Source organism: Oryzias latipes, chromosome 6, assembly GCF_053564925.1.
Source record: "Oryzias latipes strain Hd-rR chromosome 6, Olatipes_Hd-rR_3.1".
NCBI lineage: Eukaryota > Metazoa > Chordata > Actinopteri > Beloniformes > Adrianichthyidae > Oryzias > Oryzias latipes.
In genome coordinates this window covers 3,889,334-3,913,012 of record NC_136242.1, presented here as the reverse complement: position 1 = coordinate 3,913,012, position 23,679 = coordinate 3,889,334, and the positions used below count along the sequence as shown (strand labels likewise).

General features: G+C 38.0%; 1 protein-coding gene and 1 long non-coding RNA gene across 25 annotated transcripts in view; one reads left to right on the top strand and one right to left on the bottom strand.

The window, feature by feature from the left end:
- The window catches only part of poc1b (POC1 centriolar protein B), a 48,218-nt gene extending 24,882 nt beyond the window's left edge, over positions 1–23,336 (top strand). For 3 of the 23 annotated variants that reach the window (XM_078948235.1, XM_020701522.3, XM_078948234.1), the window contains 5 exons: positions 3,876–3,970; positions 6,450–6,485; positions 13,192–13,297; positions 21,363–21,662; positions 22,787–23,336. In XM_078948235.1, coding sequence (XP_078804361.1) covers positions 3,876–3,970; positions 6,450–6,485; positions 13,192–13,297; positions 21,363–21,662; positions 22,787–22,936 — 687 coding nt within the window. In that variant the 3' untranslated portion in view covers positions 22,937–23,336. Of the gene's footprint in view, positions 1–3,875; positions 3,971–6,449; positions 6,486–13,191; positions 13,298–20,692; positions 20,786–21,362; positions 21,663–22,786 lie in introns of those variants that run through there. The other 20 variants (XM_078948240.1, XM_078948241.1, XM_078948242.1 and 17 more) reach the window with 14 other exon arrangements.
- On the bottom strand, positions 6,494–13,185 carry LOC144992384 (uncharacterized). 2 transcript variants are annotated; one of them, XR_013656280.1, is made up of 3 exons: positions 11,437–13,185; positions 7,643–7,735; positions 6,494–6,926 (listed from the first exon to the last, which is right to left on the bottom strand). It is a non-coding gene; the product is annotated as an uncharacterized LOC144992384 (long non-coding RNA). The 2 variants fall into 2 exon arrangements; XR_013656281.1 differs by having other exon boundaries at positions 11,446–13,185.
- Positions 23,337–23,679: the final 343 nt, after the last annotated feature.

Here is a 23,679-nt window from a genome sequence, read left to right as displayed (position 1 = left end):
GTTGTGCTGCTGGCCGGGTTTATTTCTGTACGTCTCATTTAGGTTTGCAGAAAAACAAGCTATTCATTTTTCCCTAAACAGTTCCCAATGTGTTTTTATTCATCCTATTCAGATGAATAAATCAGCACTAACGGCAAAGAATCGACTGTTCTTTTTCGTTAATGATTTATTCTAAGGGAATTTTGAGTTTGACGCTAGATTAGACATTGCCGATCTTTGGCACAGTTACCAATTTTCTTCTAGGGTGTCCTGGATGAAACCTTGCAGCCTTTCAATAAACTCTTATTTGAATGCAATGTCCTCTTTAGGACTCAGAGAGACAAGAACTTGTAAACAAGCTTTTAGGACAAGCTTTTGTCTTAATGGCTAAGAAATCCAGGTTTCTGTCTCTTCCAGAACCAGTCATCCAGTATGAAACCAGGTCCAACTTGAACCCCAACCTTCCAAGCATAGTGATCATTCTGTTTGCTGCAAACTGAGCCTTTAAATACCTCTTCACAATCTGATGCACTCACCTCCTGTGCACATTTAGCTCAATTATCCTCACATAGGATGCAGATGTAGCAAATGTTTCCTACACATTACAATACTCTGTAAAAAAAATCTTATACATTTAGATTGTATGGAAGATCATGAACCAGAAGGCATTCTCTCTTATTTTTGCATTCATTTGTGAGTTTGTGTGATCTGTACAAAGCACATTCAATGACTTACAAATGCTTTCTGACATAAATTAAATTACATTAATATTAACCAGGCTGTCCAGGGTTAACCCGGTCTGGCTCTAGCAACCCTGTGATCCGAAAAGGGATTAAGTAGGGTTAGAAAATGAATGAAGGAATAAAAAGCATGAACCCAACCTCATTTGTTAGGGCTGAGTATCACCAATAATTTTCAGAATCGGTTCAATTCGATTCACCAGAGCCTAGATCGACTCGATTCACAATTTTTTTATTCTTACGATCCACTCGATTCAGTTCGATTTTAAATTCACACAGTTTCCACATTTAGACATATTTATATAGAAATTCCATAATAATCTATATTTGTTTTGAAGATATTCACATTAATCGGATACAGTTCACAAAAAGTAGAAGCTCCAACAACAATGTGCAGATCATTATGTTCAGATCATTATTTGAATCAAAAGCATAAATCCAACCTTGTTAAAATGTGTTTAGCATCATGACTATGGATGAACAACTCATATCAAGTGTGCCACAACAACACAACAGCTGCTGTTAAACATCCTAAAGATATTCGCAAACATCTCTCACAACATTGATGAAGAGCACAGACTGAACGTGTCATTTTAATTCGCCTTGATCACTATTTGGTCCTGCGTTTTGCTTTCTAAAACAATTGTGAAGACATTTGGCAGCTTATATCAGATTATTTGTCTCTTTTGGGAAATGCGTTAATACCTGTTAGTCTGAAGTTTTGTTTTCATTTGGGTATGAATCTGGCCCATGATGACTTTTATGCCTGAGGTCGTGCATGAATGTTATTCCCGTGGCAGGCCGTGTGTTGTTCGATTGTTAGCACAATTAGGTTTTGATGGAATATTGATTGTTCTTCAAGGTTCAAAAGTAAGGTGGATAAAGGTGATTAAGCGTTTTATTGTGGCTTTGAGTCTGGTATGTCTGGGAACAGGTTTGGGTTTGATTAGCACTCTTGAGAGCTGGAATCGTCATACAATGGGCCTATTGGCAATGACCAATGGCATTGTTATCGAAGGAGTTTCCCACAGATTCTTAGCAGTCCTTTTGGTATTAGCCTTAGTGCTAAAGCTTATTAGCAGCTGACTGTGGCAATGTGATTCAGTTTAATCTTTCCATGTACAACCACCGGTTTTGGCAATCTTCTTACATTGGGTGGGCTTTAATAGTCGTAAATGGTTTTGTTTTTAATGAATGAAATGACATTCTGCTTTAGCCTCAGTCTTACACGTGTTGTTTATCCTCGCCATTGCTACCCTGCCATCTTTTTTTTTTAAGATGTTTACATGTTGGATAATCCCCAATTTTTTTTTGTCTGAAATCTATGACAAAAAAAAATCTAAATTGTGTTGATAAAAGGTTTATGTGGCATGTTATAGAAAATCCTTCTGCTGTCATTCAGAAAACAGTACAACTTGTGAATGGACGGTGTGACAACTGGCTGGTTTCTAAATGGTGCTCTCTTCATAAATCACTATTTTATTTGCTCCTTCTTATTTTGGAAATGATTCTTAATTACATATTTTAGATAATTATAATCAAGTGTAAATTTACTAAACTTATAAATGAGTAAAAGAAATCAAAACACAGCACTGAAGGGAACATAAATAAGATGACAGCTTGGGCATGGTGAGCAACCAAGTTTTACTTAGTTTGGACAACCTGAAGTCGCTGGTCTTTGTTGCAGGGGTATGACAATTCATTTTAACAACCATTTTATTTGATTTAGATCATAATTTGTGGTTGCAGATATGATTCATAATCAAAATTTGTTTTGGATCTGGATTTGGAAATGGTTTATTTCAAGCAATCAAGCAAAAATAAAACTAAGCCAACTAAACAGGAGAAAAATACATCTATAAACAAATGGAACAACCTTAGGATAATTAGTCGTGATATTGATTGGTAAATACATATACATTTCTATACACTTGTAAATAATTCAATTGTTAATCTTAATCATAAACGGAAATATATTAACTCTTGTGCATACAGGATATGACACATGAGAATATTAAATACTAAGTTTGTCAAAATGAGTTTCAATAATTCTTTGAAAGTTAGTGGGGGTAGACAATCATTTACTCCTGTTTTTCTTTACAAAGCTTTTAATTTTTTTATTTTCATTACCCAAATTATCATTATCGTTCAAAATTACTACAATATAAAGAACTGATAAGAAGTTAAGAACTGTGTAATGATACAGTGCAGGTGAGGTTTTCTAGATTCGCTGTATATCTTGCAAGATAATCAAGTGTAAATTAAATGTATCACCAATAACTTCCAGATTTGATTCAATTCGATTCACCAGAGCCCAGATCGATTCGATTTACAATTTTCTTTGTTACGATCCACTCGATTCAGTTCGATTTTAAATTTACACAGTGTACACATTTAGATATATTTGTGTATAAATACAACAACAATCTATATTTTTTTTAAAGGTATTTCCATTATCTGATACAGTTCACATACTGTAAAATTGTAAAAAGTAGAAGCTCCAACAACAATGTGCAGATCATTCTGTTCTCCCCCTCCTGGAGGGCGTTTCCGTTTGGCCACTAGGTGGAGCTGGTGTTATAGCATTACACTTCATTCCAGAAGATTCAGCAAAAAATGGTGCTTTAGACCACAAATGGTTACTTTAAAGAATATGTTTCCTAAAAAGAGCTTGGAAAACTAATGCCAGTGATGATATAAAGCTGTTCGTTTACGGTAGTCAGCAGTGTATGTTTAGGTTGAACCAGAATTAGCGTTAGCCATCCTATGGGAAATACCATTATAATTTAACATCAAGCTAGCAGACTTTGGCTTTGCTGCTGTTAGATCAGGAAGACATAAAAGATCAATCTCTACTTTTATGGATCGATTATTGATTTATTAAGCTTGGATCGATTCAGATCAATTATCAACCCAGCCCTATTAAATATGTGTCCAAACAAACAAGTAAACTAGAATGAATGTCAAATCCATTCACATTTTAGTTTCCTGAAGTTCAGCCCACTGTTGTTTTTCCACATCCAAAGGGAACATTCTTAGAACTTTCTGGCACACTGGATGGTCACATAAATACAACAAATCACTTTTTTGTATGTTTTTTTTTTCATGACGCTGTTGGACATTTTTCATTTTTTCATGTTAAAATCTCTTTTAAAGGTTCCACTTCATCATTTTGCTTCGGAGAGAATTCTGACAAACCAGAATTTTCTAGCAGTGGATATGAAGTTTGTTCACAAGTTTACTGAGCCAAGGTAGACACACACACACAAAAAAAAGAAAAACAATAAATTCCATATACAAAAAAACCCCACATCTTTGTGAGTTTCTCTAAATTTTCTAATTCTTTCATAAAATCATCAACCTTGCCTGAAAACAAAAACTGAAAATACTAACTAATGCTGAATTGCAGGAAATGCCAGCTTAAAATATCACTCTTACTGACTACTTCAATATTCCACCTTTTGTGCTGGCACGTGACTGCCTGTAATACTCAAGGGAGTTAAATAAAAGGAAGTCACCCATTTTGCTAGTTATTCTTAGACAGTCCCAATGCAGATTCAATGAATTTGCTGCAGCACTTCAAAGGCCTGGGCACATCTGACATCTGCGGCTCTCATTGAGAACAAAATCTTGTGACACAAAACAGGATCTCTGTTGGGAATGGTTCATGTGACGGAAATTAGCGACTCATAAACGAGGGATATCTGAGTTTAATAGAATTCACGTGAATTAAAGTCGAATTATTGTATTTTAAGTTGTTATTGTGCCACATATTTTCTTAGATTTGTAAACATACATATTCTGAGGTTCTCTGTTGCTCAGTATGTAAAGCTGTGTTTGGGTACGTAGCACAATGCTGAACTCTGAATGTTAATCTGATAAGGCTGAAAACTGACGTTTTTGGCTATGAACCCACTGCTTTTGCTTTTTGGTGTTACTCTCAATGGTGGCACACAAAAAATGGGTGTTCTGCTTGAAAGTTTTGTGTTTATGCAGCACAATTAGCTCTGGCTTTTGAACAGGCAAATCTTTGTAACTAGCTGAAGGTGGATGACGTGCTATGTTGTTCTTGGATATATTATGCAATCTTTTCACAGCAAAAGGCTTTTGCAATTACCTTTATTTGTCGCATTTTTCTTTAACTGCATCTGCTGATCTTCACACTTGCAAATTTGGTGATGTCCTTTTGTCACCTGTTTCTACCTCCTATTGCAGCACAATGGGGTTCCTGTTGGAAATGCTGACGAGGAAGCACTTAAAACTGCTCATTCTTCTTTTTTAAAGCTGTGGCTTGTTTTACCTTAACCTCTGACCTTTGTGGAGGTAATCTAATGACATTCACAAGAATGGCTGGACTGTTCAAATGTTTCCTCTTGTTCTAAAAGATGTGTATAGTGTCTCTGCCGTCACTTTGAGGTTTTTTTTTTCTTTTACGCAAATGTTGAGGCTTTCTCAATACAAAAAATATGTACAACATGAATTACAAGGCTACGGAGCCCTTGTCCTGACATTAAGATATTAAAATATATCTTGTTCCCTCAGATTAATATCTCGTTCGTACGAAATACTATTCCGTTCCCACAAGATACTATTCCGTTCCCACAAGATACTATTGCGTTCCCTCGAAATACTATTCCGTTCCCTCGAAATACTATCCCGTTCCCTCACGTTCATTCACATCTGGTACGCCCTCCGTCATCTTGCTGCAAAAGCCGCTTCCTGCCGCTACTTCCGTGTCTCTGTGAGCATTCAATAGGGGTAAAAATAAAAGCAAGAATGGTCGATCTGTTATTGTCTCGATGAAAATCTGAAAAATATCATATTAAGCTGGCTGCTTCGCGTAATGCACTTACCTTTGCGGCCAATCATTGGTCTTGTTGTTACACCTTGGTTATAGGGACACGGAGATTGGGCAAATTGGATTTGCGATATTAAATTAACCTAACAGAAACACAACAATTTTGAAAAAAACTCACATTTAATTTAAAAAAAAAGTTTGCGCTTTGAGGTGGTGGTTTTTGAGGCGTATTAAAATGGACATATTTCACAAAACTGTAATGGAAACTTTACAATGTTGAATGAAATGAGTCACGTGACCACAGGTGGCCAGTTTGTAGATAGTGATGACAAAGCGCTTCTTGGTAGGAACTGACTACCTTGGTCCCACAGCATCACTCAGCTCATCAAACGTTGAGCATCTCATCCAGGATTGTTGGATCCACAGCTCCACCACCTAGTGGTGAGCAATTTACACAAATGCCACCTAGAAAATATAAGTTTAAGGATTTATAATGCAATTTGATATTTGTCCATTTTTTTCCCCAATAAGAGTATCTATAATAAATGTAGAATTACATAGATTTTCTAAATAATTAAAACAATGAAGTGTTGTGAACAAACCCACTACACAGTGAACAGAGTAACTGAAGTATTTTGTTGGCTTCATGAGTTGTTCAACTTTCTGGTTTTATTGACTTAAAATAAACCTGAATATGGCATGGGAAGAGGGCTCTTTTAATTTCGTGCTCATTTCTATATTATTTATTTTGTTTTGTTTTAATGTAAAGGACTTTGTGTCATGCCTTCATAGGAAAAGGGCTATATAAATAGAGTTTGATTTGATTTGAAGAAACTTTGTTCAGCATTAAATGAGAGTATTTACAAAAATTAATCAGGGTTCTACTTTCTTACTTAACTGTAATTGTTTGTTTCTTTTTCTTCTATTTACAGCAAACAACTCCATCAAGACACAATGATGTTTCCCAGGTACGTTGTTATTTTGAAATATACATATATACAAAAAAACCTTACCATTAGTTGAAACCACCACCCAAATACACCCAGTCCTTTTCAAATTTAAACAGTACTTTAAAGTTTCTTTGGCGTTTTTTGTCCCTCTGGACAAAGCAGTCTCAAAGATGATTGGGCCTGTGACGCTCCGTCCGCGTTCTGATGGTTAGCGGCTTCTTACCGGATCAGCTGTGATGGAAATCGTGAGACTTTCCGGTGAAGGAAGACCTTAGGAAGGGTGGCAGAAAGTTCCGGTGTATTCCTTTCCTCAGCTTTTTACCCATAGAACCACCCATTGCTTTAATCCATCCTTCATGCGGCAGTCAAGCGTCACCCCAGCCAGTTTGTTTCTCCTTCCTTCTCCTCTTGGTTTTCATTCCCTCCTTCTGCTCTAATTACCTGGAATCAGCCACACACCTGAGAGACAGGAAGTCACCGGGAGGAAGTCTCTTGGCCGCCACATTTGTAGTTCCAAAAACACTCATTTACAACATAAACAGTCAAAACACAAATACATAAAAAGCAAACCATAGTGTGCTCACATGATAAAGAAAATGAAATACTGGGCCATTAATACTGGTGGCTTTAGAATGGAATGCATTTACTGTCTATTATCCCAACAGAAAATGACAATCCTTATTTTATGTGGCACTGCCACAACTTGGCCAATGCTACTCCTACACTTTGTATAACTTGATCTTTTTTATTTTATTTATAACTCTACAAGGTGGTGTCATTGCTTGTATGTGATTAGTTTGTTTCACTCAAAGCCCTAAGCTTTGGTGTTCACTGGGACATAGGTGAGATTCAGTTAAAGCAATTTGTATTAAGTGGTAAAAATAAATAATTAAAAAAACAGTAACATTTCAAAGATAGTTCAATTTACGAAAACATGGCATGTCAAAGAGAGGAAGAGGCTTACAACGTTAAATGATAGTTTGAATGTTCTCTTTTGCTTTATTCTTGTACACCAGGGTAATCTAGGATGAAGCACCTGAATTTGAGCACCAGCTTTAATGTAAAAGTTTGGTATAGGAAAAAATGTAGCAGTTTAGGGTGCATTAACAAATGCAGGTTTGATTCACTACAGAAGTCTTTTTCATGATTATATTTGGGAAATGTGGAATGCTCACCTGAACTCTCCTCTAAGTAGACTGGAGCACTTCACTTGAGTATAAATGCTCCCATGGACGTTCAATGAAGACCACAGAGTGGAAGCAAACAAACTGAAATACAGGATTTCAACACAATGCATTATGAGTAGCTAGCAAAAAAAACATCATTCTGCCCCAACCTTAAAAGGTGTAAATCATAAAGAAAAAAAATAAATAAACCTGGGTCTTTGTGTGTCTTACTCTTTGTCATGGTCTGGATCTTGGTATGGGTTTGGGTTTTGGCGTGGATCTGGGTCTTGGTAGGGGTCTGGGTCTTTGCATGGATATGTCTAGGAAAGGTTCTGGTTCTTGGTGCAGGTCTGGCTCTTTATATGGGTTCTGGTCTTGGTGATTTTGTGGATCATTGTGTGGGTCCAGGCATTGGTGCAGTTCTTAGTCTTGGTGTGGGTTCCGGTCTTGGTGTGGGTCTAGGTCTTGGTGCAGATCTGGTTCTTGGTGCAGGTTTGGGTTTTGGTGCTGGTCATGGTCTTGGTACAGGTTCCAGTCTTAGTGCGGGTGTTGTTTTTGGTACAGGTTCTGGTCTTGGTGAGTACAGGTATGTGGTCTAGCTATTGGTGCAGGTTTCAATCGTGGTGTAGGTCTGGTTTTTGGTACAGGTTCTGATCTTGGTGCCGGTCCAGGTCTTGGTACAGTTCTTAGTCTTGGTGTGGCCCTGTGTTTTGGTGCAGGTCTGGGTCTAGGTGAGGGTTCGGGTCTTAGTGCAGGTCCGGATCTTGAGGCAAGTGTCTACCGCTTTGACAAGTTGTGCGTTTATGGTGAGTGCCGTGTTGGAACAGAGTTTGCATTTTGTCTCTTTGTGTTAACGTTTTGCATCCTGTGTGTTGTGAAACTCTACTGTGTTTTCAAAGTGAGAATGTGTCATGTGTTTTGCGTAGTGTAGACTCATACTTTGCTTTATTAAGTCCATTGCCACTGACATAATGCACTATTGTGTGAGTGTTATAAAATTTTTAGGAATTCTTTGTCGTTTACCAGCATACGTTTATCTTTCACACAAATGATGATTCTGTTTGACTAGACTTTGTGTCATCCGTGTTTTTCCTCAGAACTTCATCTCAGACAGAAATATGAGAATATGTTAAGGTTGTATAAACTCAAGCTCATTTTCAACGCGATGCGTTGCATAAACAGCAATTCAAATGTTAAAGATCTCACAGTGGCCTTCCATTCTTTGGTAGTGTAGCTTGACTGTAAAAAAACAGGTTCTAATATGCGGTATGTTGCTGTACTGACCCAACAGGTATAGAGTTCAGCAGTTAAGCAAACATTGATTCCAGCAGGAAATATAAGTAAACTGGACTTTTTTGGCTTAATATCTCCTGGCTTCATCTTTCAAGTGGTTTAGTTTTTGAAATTGCTCTCCACATTTTTAAGATATCTGTAGTGCTTTTCCAGGGGGCAGCTAAACGATGCTAATGCTACCCCTCCAGTATGCACAAATAAGTAAAGTCCCAATATTTTGATTCTGTAAGTACTTAACCCTTACAGTTTATCCTTTATTCCTTACAGTGGTGCTTATTGATGGCTGTGATAGATGCACTTGATGCTTCTACTTTCAGAAGTTCGTTACCATAACCAGGTGGTCTAACTTTCAGGTCCTTAGCTCCGTGCTATCAGTATTTCTCAGGATGGTGTTGAGTTCATATTTAGCTCGGGAGTAAATGTGTATGTTTTAGCCTAATTACATAAAAATAATGTTCATTTGCACTGTTTGTTCATTTAATTTACAGCCATTTTAGCTAAGTGGATTCTGGTGATAATTAGAGGCAACACACTTCTTGATGCATCCATCTATATTAGCATGGAAAACTAACTTGATGAATGATTGCTTTTATTCATTAATTTCTTTCTTTCATATCCAACTTTTAGTTGGAAAATCTTAAGAATTTTTAGAATTTTTTTTTTTTTACCAGAGCAACAGAAATTTTTCATTTTACCCTTGAGTGCTTGGTTCCAAACTGAGAAACCCACCTTCGGGAACAAGCACAAAGCAGTACTAAAGATAGCACAAAATTGTAAACAAAGAATATTTTCTTAAGTTAAACTTTCTGCAAATTGAAATATTGGCACATTACACTAAAATCAAATCCAGAGCATGTAAGACAATATGCTTCAGTGTTTTAGATGAGTAATAGCTAATAGTGAAGAACCTGCTTGGATGAAAATTTAAATGTTTTTTCTTATGTAAAAATGTAAAAAAACAATGTCAAAAGAGATTGTCCTTTGTACGAAACTGAAATAGTCTGTGAGTGATGCGACACGTTTTTCCTTTTAAGTATTGGAATCACATTAATAAACCGTGTTGTACCATATTTTCCGCATTATAGGGTGCAACAGTTAACGGTCAATACATGGCATATTTTTTAATTTATGTTGGAACCAGAAGTCATCAGTCCGCAGTGATTTGTTCGAGTTGGTCTGAGTCAACGTTTCTATGACAACCCCTCTGGTCAGTCACCAGTGAGCTTGTTGGAAGCAAGCTCGAGTGAATCTGTCGATCAAAAGTTTTGAATGTTGAGTGTGGGGCCCAGCAGGTAACTTAGCGAAATGTTCTTCTTAAGTGGTCCAAACAGATGTCAAACCTGGATGTTTTCTCAGTTTCAGCGCTCTCATTGTGTGTGCACAACGGGTGCAATTAGTAAGCCATCTAGTCGTGGATTTTTCTTGGTTTAAGCTTCTTACTTTCTCATTTCATTGCTGTGGATTTTGAATTTACTCAGCATGCCTATGTGTTGGTGGGAATGTTTATTAAAATGTGAATAATGTGGCTAAATCTTTCTAAGGGGCTTTAAATTGGGCTAATCTAATACAAAGCCACAATGACGCTCATTCACTTCCTTGCTGTGAAGAGAATGGGCTCAATTTGAGAATTTGGTGGGAAAGGAAATGAATACAAATCTAAGAAGGAATGAGTGAAAGTCTAAGAGGTTCTTAGACTTCTTCTTTGTACGAAAAGAAGCTATATTTCATATCAAAAGCTCAATTTAAGGACACTATTTTTATTATAACAAAGAATAGGAAAAGTTGACAGTTTAAGAAAGCCTTATAGATAAGTCAAAAAACTAATTTTGTGGAAAAAGGTGTTAATTATAAAAAAAATTAGGATGGAAAATTTGGGTTAGACAGATTTGTTAATGCACTCTTCAAATTTGACCAATGACCAGATGAAATACAATTAAACTTAATCAAAAACTTTTTGAGGCAATGTCATTGGTCACTCTGAAAATAAATTTCTAAAATGTCAATTCATGAAATGTGTAGTTTTCTATTTGACCCCAGAATTGACATTTTCTTCTATTATTATGAATAAAATAATTATTATATTCTTCTTATTTTGATGATTTTTTAACATCTATTTCATTGTAGTGTTTTATAAATGTGTTTTTTTTTTCAAATCCCTTTTTATTACCTATATTATTGTATACAACTGCATTGCTAGCTCAGTCTTTGACAGATTAATTTAGCTTTGTCATTTTTTTTATTTTCATTGGCAATTATGCATAAAATTGCATTTCATTCTTCAATGAGATCTTCTCTGCCAGTAAATAAGACCTAAAATACCTGATGTTCTATTGGAGAACGAACGCAAAAGACATTAGCCGTGGAAAGCCATGATAATCAATTAGCAACCATTAGGGGGAGGCCTTGAACATAACCTTCCAGAGGTAGTATTTCATTTCCTGGTCTGATAATACTATGTTAATGGCTTCCTGCCCCTGTATGACTGCTTTACTGACATTTGGCATATTTACCTTACGTACATCAATGTAGGGGAGCCGGTTTAGCTTGTGCTGGTTTGCGGCGCCTTCCGTCCGTGAAACCAGGGTTCGGATCCGGGCTGCTCCCTGTTCCTTTCTCTACCTCTGTGCCAGTACCAAGCCCGGTGGCTTTGAGAAGGTTGCGTCAGGAAGGGCATCCGGCGTAAAAACATTGCCAAGTTTACCATGCGACTTGTTCGCTGTGGCGACCCCTGATGGGAAAAGCCGAAAGAGGAAGAAGACCTTACGTACATCAATGTACACACATAACCACATTGGTAATTGGTCTAGTTGTAGCTCAGCACTGCGACAGACTGGCGACCTGTCCAGGATGTCCCCTGCCTTCGCCCTGAAGTGGCCGGGATAGGCTCCAGAACCCCGTGACCTCGAAAGGGAACAAACGGATTAGAAGATGAATGAATGTAGTTCAACAAGTTCGATTTTTTTGCCTCCTAGCATTAAAGCATTCAATCTGCTTTTCCCTTCGAATGTAGTAGATTTGGCTGCAGACAACCTTATCCAGGCTGTTTTTATGTGATCATTGGACTTCATCTGTAACTTTGGGCAGTAAATACACAAAATGTTATGATCCATCCAGTTGTCTTTGTTTATCATGTCTTCCCTAAAGAAGAATGAATTGTGTGCCATCCACAACAGGACTATTTATCCATCTATGCTCACACTCTAAAACACCGTAAAAACTATTCTGTTTGTCAGGAAGAAATTTTCTTTTTCCCCCAGTCAGCTGCACTGACTACATATTTGTTTAAACCCTTTTCTATTACAGACAAAGGTCAGTTATTTTGAAACAGCATATGTAGTTATAAGTAGTGCATTTTAACCAAAACAGGACTTGTACTTGACTAACCCATTCTTTTTTTAATGAGTGTGGATGAATTTTTTTTATTTTTAGATCAAAGGGGGTTGGCAATAGAAATCATGTTGAGCTGCTGGCAGTGCCACTTGATTAAAAAAAACATATTTTTCATTCTACTTAATTCTGATTCAACACCTACATTGCAACATCCCATTAAATATAATTAACACTTAGCAGCCTTTTAGCTGCATGTTTTTATCCACTTTTAGCATGAGTAGTAACCTGTAACCCTGCTGATACCACTGTTGCTTTTTTCCATTACCCACCTACACCGTGAATCAGGTTTTAAGAATAGACTTACTGCTACTTTTATGTTACAGCAAGTAGCCCTTTTAACTTGGACAGGTCAGTTCAATTTTAGCGTTATGCAGGCAAATAAGTGGACGTTCTCACAGGAGCCTTTTTGTTCCTGTTCGATGCTAAACTTCCAATGGGGCTTTAAAAAGATCTTTTGCAAAGATCCATCTTCCAAACTTGGTCATGGCTTAGTCACATGCATCCATGTTGACCCCCGATGGGGTTGGCCCGTGGAGGGTCGTAGACAGGACCTGCCGTATCGTAAAGGGAGCGAAGGTGTGTTTTCTGTTTCCCTTGAGGCTTGTGCAGCCACCAAAAGAGACATCATAAAAATGGAACGTACCATTGTTGTGTGTGTTGTAAGAGTATCGTGAAGGATTTGTAAGGATATCGTACGTTTGTAGCACTTATGGTGTACTGGTGATGCTGTCTTAAAGTGTCAGACGCTAGACATTAGTGAAATGGGAGTACTGGCCCCTTACTGACAGCATTCAAATACCACACAAAGTATGCACGTGACATGCAAGTGCCCACAGGATGCACAAACAAACTATGCCCTGATTGTACATTTTCAGACTGCAAACGGGAAGTGTGCACCAGGTCCTCAAGAGGCGTCCAGGGTGCGTCCACTTATCTCTTGAACTGCACTCTTCTTCTCCTTCCACAGATTGCAGGGTTTCGGTGAGTGAAATAATGAAAAATTTCTGCGACTTCCCTGCGTCTCACTTACGTCACCCTAATGTGTTGTTTTCGCTACAACCTGGTGCCCGTAGCATGCTCTTAGAAAAAGAAAAAGTGCCTTAGATTTTCACTCGACAGGTTCACCTAACTATTTACAACCTTAAAATGTTGTGCAGTAATTCTGGAACTGTCCCCAGCAACCCAAAATACCACAAGCCTCTTGAACTACCATAACTCTTCAACTGTTTACTCAATAAATGTGAGCCCACAGATTGTAAAACGAGAGAAGCAGCTTTGTGCCAAACGGCAACTCTTTTGGTGCAACTGTGCAAAACAGCAAACATTTTAGAGAAAATGCAAATCTTCTGTAGTTGATACCACACACAAGCTTTTTAAAAATAGTTTTTTTTATATATTGTTGAAAGACTTGTTTTTTGAATATTGTTCACCAGTGGTGTTAAATTTTTTTATAGCATACTGTGAAAATCATCAAACATCTTTTGCTACTCCTACATAAAGTACCTTTGCTAAAAAGCTGCGTGTCAAACAACATTAATCTATTCTGTGAAAGCTTTTGAGTGGAAGTCAGAAGTCAGGTAGAACTGGCAGCAGATCTAAAGCTTCTATTTCCCGTCTGTTCTACTAAAATACCACAACAAAAAAGTCACTTTCATCATTCATCGCTAATTGTTTACAAAGCTTCCAGTTTTCCACCAAATAAGGCAAAGAAATCGTTCACATTCATATTTATATATTTGCTGATATGCCAAAAGAAATATCACAGCAACATCAGTGATAGCATTTCAATCCAAAGTTATTCCTGTCAGTGGAAAATGACTTAAAATTGTTAGAGCAGGAAGACAGGCAGGAAGAGGAGGAAATGCTCATGAGGCTTTGAGGAAGTGAATGCATCCACTCGAGGTCTCACCCTCCTTTGTTATCCGCTATCTGTCTGCTTGGGACATCCGCATGGTAACCACCCACACTTAAGGAAAATATCCTGCCCCGTGTTGGATATCTATTAACCAGCCAGCACTTCCCAAAAATTCAACTAGTGTGTACATTTCAATAAAAAATTATGTCTGACTATCATTTTAAAATTAAATTGGGGAAAAGAAGAACTTTTTGTTTAATTAACAACAAAAAAGGGAATATAGAAGCAAAATTTCATGAGCTGCAAAGCTGATGGACTTTACTACTTACTGAATGCAGGCACCTATGTCTGCACATAAAGAAGGCAAACAAATGGAGCTTTACAATGACTAACCATCTATGGATTATGGCAAAATGGCTCTTCAATGGAGTAAGCATTCAAAGTAAAAGACCAGATAACATTTTTATTGACACTTATTTATTGGTCACATTTTCTGAACACTTCTGTTGGGGTACCAGGACCAGTTATACGGTTCAGTGGGCACGTAATATTTGCAGTTCCAATTAAGACGGAAATTCATTGAAGAACTTCAGGGCTCCATTTATTTAAAGATGTGTTTGTGCCCAGAGGGACTCCACAGAGGCAGCGGGGGAAAGTACTTCATCAGAAAGACCCTTCACATGAGATCAAACTGCGTTTTATGAAAGGGTCACAGTCTCTGAGTTTTCCTGACAGAGGAGATTGTAAAACTAAGGCTGATACTTCAAGGTTTGATGTTTTTGTTTCAAAAATCTGTGATCTACTTTACAAGATCACACAAAATGGAGTTTTTTTTTTTTAGGATCTGTTGATTCTGATTTATATATTGATCACCAGTTTTATCATCATGTTTTAGATAAAAGAAATTAAAGACATCTGAAATACAAGGTTTCCCCGCTTCATCCCGATTCATTCTTCGCGGTTTGAAGTATTTGCAGTTTTTTTTAATCTGTCATGTGACTCCTCCGGTTCATCACGAAAGCTCAGACAACTCAAGACGCTTGTTTGAGACTTTTGCATCTGAGGAAGATGCTGCACGAATTTCTGAAGGAAGGGGGGCAGAGATTGAACCTCGCCAATCGATTGCAGGTTCGATTCCTGCCTTGCCCTCTCATATATTGAAATGTCCTTGGGCAAGACACTGAACCCCACTTTGTCTCTGAAGAAGGTTTGGCTTCAATGTTTGGCAGCGGAGCCTCCATCAGCGTGTGAATGTGTGAGTGGGAATGTGACTATAAAGCACTTTGTGCCTGTGAGGAAGGTAGAAAAGGGCTACACAAGTATGGACCATTTACCATTTGAAGGTTTATTTACTTCCAGTCACAGTAGTACATGCGGTTTAGCTTAGTTTAAGTATGGATGGACTTTAGGTTTAGGTATTCAAAATCTAATATTATTCTCTATTTTCGAGCGATATTTACATAGCCTGAAGTGTATTTTCACTACACTCCATTAGATTTATAAACATCATGAATCAGCGATCTCCGACATCACAAATATTTGCTCTCATATTTTCGGGAAAGGCTCACGAATATCCGAGTACTCGTTACAAACCTATTATTCTGGATTTGGAAATGGTTTAATAATTAGAAGAAATCAAAGCCAAAAAAAAAAACTACACAAAGCAAGACAAACAACAGAAATGTGTATCTATACAAAGATATATCAAACAAAGTTGGCCATAAAATTGATTGGAAAATACCCATACTTCTACATACACTACTAAATCCAATTCTTACTCATAATCACAAATAAACATATTATCTCTTTTGTGTATAGTTCATACACAATGAAACTATTAAATATTAAGATTGTCAAAAATTGCCTTAAAATTAATTCAAGTGCCTTAGTTAATTTCATCAACAGATAATCACTGATTAGCATTTATTGAAACCACCTTTCACCTTATGTCCTGGACTCATGGAGTTTGAATTGCTGCAGAATGTGAGAAGGCACAGATCAATGATTTAGCATAATCGCAAAATAAAATGCATTTAAAAACAATTCTGAATAGAAAGAATGACATTTCCTTGATTGGAGTTACACTCCCTATATAGTAATTTCCTATAGTCAGTGTAAAGCAGTACCTCTGATATCAGGACAGTTTTTATCTTGTTGCTTGTGTTTGGTTGCCTTTTACAGCCTAATGCAGTGACAACAATGGAAAAGGGGAGTTGGTTAGTTTAAGTGTAAGTCCTGTAAATGCCTTTGTTTGTTTATTATGCACAATTATAAATAAGTAATCTGGATGGAGAGGACGTCTGTTTAATGATATGGGTCACCAATACTGGTCCTTGGGACAGCTGCAGAGAAAAAAAAGAACACAACCTACATTTTTTCAGTTTAATTCAAAATCTGATTCTGAAGCAATTTTTTTTTTTAGAAAACTGATGGATTCTCTACCATCCGAGTTATTTCTGATTCATGTCAAGTGGCTCTGTCATGTGTTGAAAATCCATCCACGACTTTCTTTAGGCGGCTGCACCAACCGCTGTACTGGAACCTCCAAGTTAGCAAAGTTGACAAAAAGCATATTTGTGAAGTTTCATTTCGCAAAGAAGAGCTAGACTGACTTCAATAAATAAAAAAAATTTTGCATTCAGCAGACAAAAGCCAGGAGTCTTTAATCCAAATATGGATTTATTGTGACAGTTGTTCCCACAGACCATTATAATAATGCAGAATATATGTCAAGCATCATGTAATATAAGCATCATGGGACAACAGGGATGGGATAACAGCATCACCACACTTTTTTTTTGAAGTATTTTTATTTATTTTATTTTTTTATGGAAAGTTCTGCATACGGTGTGTGATGATACTATAATAAACACATTAAAAAACATTCATCTTTGCTGATAATTTACTTTGCTAGTCCTGTGTTCAGACTTCAAGGGGTTTATGTGGGAAACCTTTTATTACTGTTCTCCTTCACTAAGTAACACCAAACATGAACGTGCACTGTTAGATTTCCATGAATATCACTACATGTTTTGTTTGTGCAGCGCAACGTTACGTGTCTGTATAAACAAAGGCGGAGCCTCCTGCCCCGTGTTCTTCATGGGTGTCAGGCTCACGGCTAACGGAAAGATGACAAAGTGCCTGTAGTCTCGTTTATTACTATTACTACCATGTCTACATTCCTAAATGGACTGAGTTGCTGCCATGAGATTGGCTGATTGGACATTTGCGATAACGAGAAGTGGCGCAAGTGTGACTAACACCAGTGAGTGTATATCAGGGGATTCCTGACTTTTTGGGGATATTAAAGTGTGGGTGACATGGCCTATTTTAATAAGCCAAAATATAGTAAATAGTTTCTATTTCATGTTGCGATTGTTTTTAATATTTTTCGAAAAAGAATAAATAGCGAAAAACGCAATATAAACAACGAGGACGGCCGCCGGCTTCACGCATTCCGCCGAATTCGCGCCGCCCTGTTTGTGACGTAACGAAAGGAAGACAAGGAAGATAACATGGCTAGCACCGATAGCGAAGCACAGAGTGATGCTACCGTCTCTATTAGCGATTTATCATCAGATGAACAGAAAGATGAAGAGGAAAGTTGCGGAGATTATCATGATGATGAGTCACTTTTGCAACCGTATCGATTCGAACCCTTTTGCGAAAGTGAGGAGGATATAGCAGAAAGTAGTAGGTCTAGTGATCATGCCGATCATGACGATAGCCAGCATGAAGATTCGGCTAGACTCCAGTAAGTCTAAAAAATGTATAAAATTAAATTACTCCACTTACCCTAAAATATACTCAAAATGTCCCCTTTTGGCCTAATCTAAACAAAGGTAAACACTGGTTTTCAACCCAATTTACAAAATAAATGTCACAAAATAAAAGTTTCCCAGATGGTACTACTCTTTAGTTAACAAAGTCACTGTATACCATTAACAACTGTGGAACATTAACAGTTTTACCCGTTTGAACCCGTTTGAAACCTTTTCTCGTGCGCACGCGCTCACACACACACACACAAAGTTCAGTTTACTCACGGTACCGGCACCTCAAAAGCAAAAGAAAAAAAACGTTGCAGGCCTGTTGCTTCTCTTGCAAAACATTGAGTGCGTTGAAATACTCCAGTTGGATCCAAGGACAACAGAAAACACGACTACTTCGCCTCAATGTGATCCATCGTGATGCACACTAGCTTAGCAGCCTCCGCTCCCGACTCCAGCGCCGTCCTCTCCGACCCAGAAAACGGCTCGCTCGCTTCCAGCTCACCCGCCTTTCCTCGACTCAGAAGCCAAGATCCTCCTCCCAACTCTCCGTTCAAAATTCTTCATTTGTGTCCCGGTTTTTGTCCCTTCGAAAACGCAGACTTCTCTCCTGCAGATCTGGAGGGAAAAATCCTTCGCCGTCCACCTTCTTGAACTTTCCCCTTTTCAGCAGCGTTTCTTGTTTGGGAATTTTATACACAGATACACTTTCAGTAGATGTATTGCTACATCCAGCTGCCACACAACGACTTGGCATGTTGATGATTAACAGATTTAAACACGAGAGAAACGAAGACTACCTGTTTTGTTTACATGCTGTCCGAAGCGGAACTGCGAAAATCAACGCCTTTCATGACGTCACAGGTCATATCGGGTTCACTTCCAGCCTGCGCTCTAGCGGCAGATCCAAATCTCTGATTCCTTCGAAAGATGTCTATTATTCATATGCTTCGGATTTTTTTCGACGCGAACTATTGGTATCAATAGAATCAGCGTTTAAAGGGCTTTTTTATTTGACAAAGTTGTTCAAAGCATGGCATCCACACTTTAAAGCTTTGGTAGCAGACTGTTACAGCCAGTTCACTTTTTTTTCAGTGTGTAGTCTGTGTTGTGCCCTGCACCACCAAACCCCTAAACCACAAACTGTTTCAAGAGCAAGCAGAACAATGTCCCCACATTCCTGCAACAAATGACCACTATTGCAGCAAACCCACTAGCTTTCACAAAGCCTTGCAGCTATTATTTTGTCTCCTTAAATGTCCTAACTAGGTGTGCTTTGTTCAAAAGTCAGGCTTTAGCTCTATTGGTTTAGGGGAATACCTTTTTATATAGTCTGAGCTTGGATCATGATTCTGTTAGTTGTGCATCTACCGGGTATTCACGATTTATTCATTTTTTGGAAATGTTTAATCTTGCATGTGATATTTTAATACGGTTAAGAAGGTATTTTCTTTAATGCTATTATTTGTCTGCATTATTGTAAGTGTTCCGGTGTGTCTACATGTTGGCACATACTGATTGACATGCTGGCCAGCTGGGGAGCCTTGCCTATTAAATGTTTGATTACAGCCAAACTTCCTGGCAGTGGGAGGGCACACAGAGGGTTGGAGGTCTGGATCTGTTGCGTGTAAATGAGCAGAACAGATGTTGGCCAGATGTGGTAGAGGAGGTGAGGAATGGGGTAGGACGGCCATGAAAGGCTCCGAAAGGAAAAGAGGAAGAAACCGACACAGATAGCAGAGGCAGTTTTCCAACCACACACTAACAGCTTTGTTCACCTCGGCCCAGGACATAATTGTGTGCTCCGCCAGCCACCTCCTCTTTTTTACACACACAGACTTCAACTCTTTCCATCTGTCTTGCACTCCTTCCTTCATCTTCACTCTTTGAAGTTTGGGTTGTCTGCAGGAAGTGAGCTAGAATCGATTGCTCCACGCATTAAGGCAGGAATGTGTGACTCCCCCCTTGTCTTTCTTCAACTTCCATTTCTCAGATTAAGTCCTCGTTCATTTTGCCCTTCTGTTTCTTGTAGTCTCTTAGCCCACTTGCACCTTTCCCATCACACACTACTATTGTTTCACATACAGACTCAAAAAAATACAAAAGGGGCTCTATTGAATCAATGAAAGAAATAACAATGTGTTTCCTCATCTTTCGCAATGGGTCCCACAGGGATTAGCTTATAACCGCAGGGTCGCGTGACATCAGGCCTCAATATCAAAACAAGATTATGTACCTAACACGTTTTTATTGCCTCAAAATTTGTAATCGCGCAGTATATGCTAAACCTGACATGTGGGTTGCACAAAGGTAAAACTGGCTTTAGTCCTGTAACGAAGGATCTGCAGTGACAGATTCCACCCCCAAACCATCTGCTAGAAGAAGTATAGAGAACAGGAGCCACATGCATGGATGATGGAGACATAGAAAATCTATGCTGTTTTTTTTTCCAATGTAAACCCTTTTTTCATTTAGAGAGATGACTAAAAGACATAAAAAGCATGTGGGACGCAAATTCTTTTCAGGTGAGGCAGTGCAGAAAATTAGTAGTTGCAAAATATCGTTTCTTGGGATATATATACAAACTACTGCCTGACTTTCTTATCCGTCCTTTTTTCCCCCATTTACATCGTGGATAAATTCTGCCGAGACAATGACAATGAGTTTAATGTAGCAGACCCTTTCCTGATATACTAATACTAATATGAACAACTGGGACATTTTCTGACAGGCTGCTGTTACTTTTTTCAGAAACAGTCATTACATACATCCCAAAATGTGATTTGCACCAAAACCATCACCAACAACATGAGGTCTGGAAGCTCCTTGGAACAAATCCTTCAGGTGTAGTGCAACTCTAGACCTAGAAACGGTCAAAGCCAACCTGTTCTGTGGAATCTGTTCAGAAATGTATCTAAACAGCAAGAACATATCAGGACCTTTTGTAACTTTTTGTAACTACAAGACTGTTCAACAAACCTAAAAAATGATATTTCACGACTAAACTAACTCATTGTTTTCTTTTGGCGCTTTGAGGCACTGAATAAGACACTAGCACAGAAAGTAGTTCTTCCTTTGAGTCGTGTCTGTCTCCAGCCAACATAAAGCTCACTCTGTCTTAAAGAGCTGTGCTGAGAAGCTCAAGGATATCCTTACAGACTAATTTAACATCTTTCAGAAAAGCGGTTTCTTGCTGTATTTTGAGCCAATTCTCTAATCTTTTTCTTTTTTTCCCCAGTAGCATTTCCTGATAATAATAATAAATGTTACTTTCACTACATAGTAGGTTTCTTACATAGGTTTCTTATGGAGTATGAAGCATTTATCAGGGGTAAAACAAGAGCATACCTAAGTAAGACGGTCTGCTTAAAAGAAGTATTTTCTGTATTTAATATTCTCTGTTTTCTGCTGTCATTTCCAGGTAATGAACAGTCTTACACGCTGGAAGCCTCCACACACCTCCTCAAGCACTTATCAGTCAAGTGATTTCCAGGCTCGTCATGTCGACACTTCCAGAGTGGAGACACAAAAAGGCGACAAAAGTGGAAGTTGGGTCAGTTCAGCTGCTGGGAACCAGACGGGGGCTTTCAGTACAGGAAAAGGAAGGAGGGAGGAAGAGGAGACAGTTCTGACACACCCTCTGGAAGTTTTCTCCAGTCATGCATCGAGTCTGGACTCTACCTTGCAGCACATTGTTCGACAGTTGGATATTCTCACACAGGTCAGTTATCACAGAAAACAATAGAGTGACAGTATTCCCCATTTCAGATTTCAATGACGGTTTAAACTGTCAGGAGGATTGATCCTGGTAAAATCATGTGTATAAAAGATATGCACCTTATTGAAAAAAAGAGTTTTGATGTTATAAACCAGCAATTCAGCATAACATATAGAGCTTATTTGTTATCATTGCTATTAGATTACAGTGAAGTAATCTCCTATCACAATAAAATGAAGCCAAATACTTCACTACAACTGTTTGTCATTCATTTATGCTATTGGCGTCATTAAAATGAAATTGATAATAGCTTTAACTATAGCTATGTTCTTATTGTTGACATTAGACTGGAGTGGCTGGTCAGTTCAGAAATACAACTCAAAGCATACAGTCACATTATCAGTAACATAGTTTCGGAAGATGGTAACACTTTATAATAAGATTCCTTAACAAGCTTTGTTAACGCATTAACAAGCATTGTAATAGAATTTTTAGGGTGTTAGTAAGACATTTATTAGTACAATAAGTCTAATAAGGTTTATTAAATTACTTAGTTAACACATTTACTAGCATTATTATTAGGATGTTTTTAAGATGCTAATGATACATTTATTGGCATTATAGATGCCTAACAAATTTGTCAGGGCTAATAAGCTTAATAAGATTTATAAACAACCTTAATAGACCTATTGTACTAATAAATGTCTTACTAACACCCTAAAAATTCTATTATAATGCTTGTTAATGCGTTAACAAAGCTCGTTTAGGAATCTTAATATAAAGTGTTACTCGGAAGATGTATGTAAATGGCCCATTCTCAACTAACCACAGAGTTTCCGTCCTTTTAATGTTTATTTTTTGATTGTTTTGCTTTTAGTCTATTGTGTTTTTATGACTTTGTATTGTTTTAACCTATGACCTTAAATATCTTATGTGTCAAGCACCTTGTGTTCTATGCACTGGGACCAGGGTAGTAAAACTCAAAAGCATGACAAAACAGGAAACCTTTCAAAATAAAACAGGAAGCAGAACTCAAATCATGACGGTAACATAATGGAAGCAAAAAACTAAGGCAAAGAAACCTAAACCATGACATGACTATGATGAGTTTGCTTCTCTGTGCACAGACCGTTTCTGTACTGGAGGAGCGTCTCACCCTGACTGAGGACAGGATGAAGGAGTGTCTCCTCCATCAGTCTCAGATCCTCCAGAATCTGCGAGCCTCCAGAGAACAACAGAGGAGTGAAAGCGATACACCACCCGACCCTTTCACTTAAGGACGACCACGCCTGCGTAAAGTTCATGTCAAAAGTGAAGCACAGTTGGGTGAACAGTCAAGCCATGTAGTTTGTGTGTCAGTCTAGATGAGGTCATGGGTGGTCTTTAGCCAGGGTCAGTGGGTTAACCAGGATGTCTGCTCTGCTTAGTGTTATTGTGCGCCTGCGTGTGTGCATATTTATTACCAACATGTTTTTAGTCTTATCTCTGGTCATCACTAAATTACATCCAGCTGTACAGACAGGTAGCTGTTGTTTTTTTGTGTATCTGCTTCCTTACTATTAACAATGTCTCTTTCAGTCTTTTAAAGCGCCTTTCTTTATTAGCCACACCAAGCTGCACAAATTGCCTGAAATGCACTACATTATACTTTATGTTAATAAACGATGCACAAATTCAGAGGATATAGTCTGTATTTCTAAGATTTAAAATGACCTTTTTAGTGACATCAGGTAATTGTTTATTCACAATCTATGATCTGAAAGAGTTGAAGCACTTTATGAATTTGAGAACAATAAGATGGGAGCTTCTGAAGCTGAGCTCAGGTATTAAAACAGCTAGACTGTGGCTTGTTCATCATGGCATCTTTCTTTATTTTTTTGTTTTTTTGTTTTGTTATGATCAGTAGGATAAATTCAGGTACATGGCTGCAGAATGGGGGGTTGCACTGTCTTTCCCTGAACTAGAAGTTGCTTGGTGGGGACCAGTTGTTCCTGCACAAGCTTTATAGAACTTTAAGCAT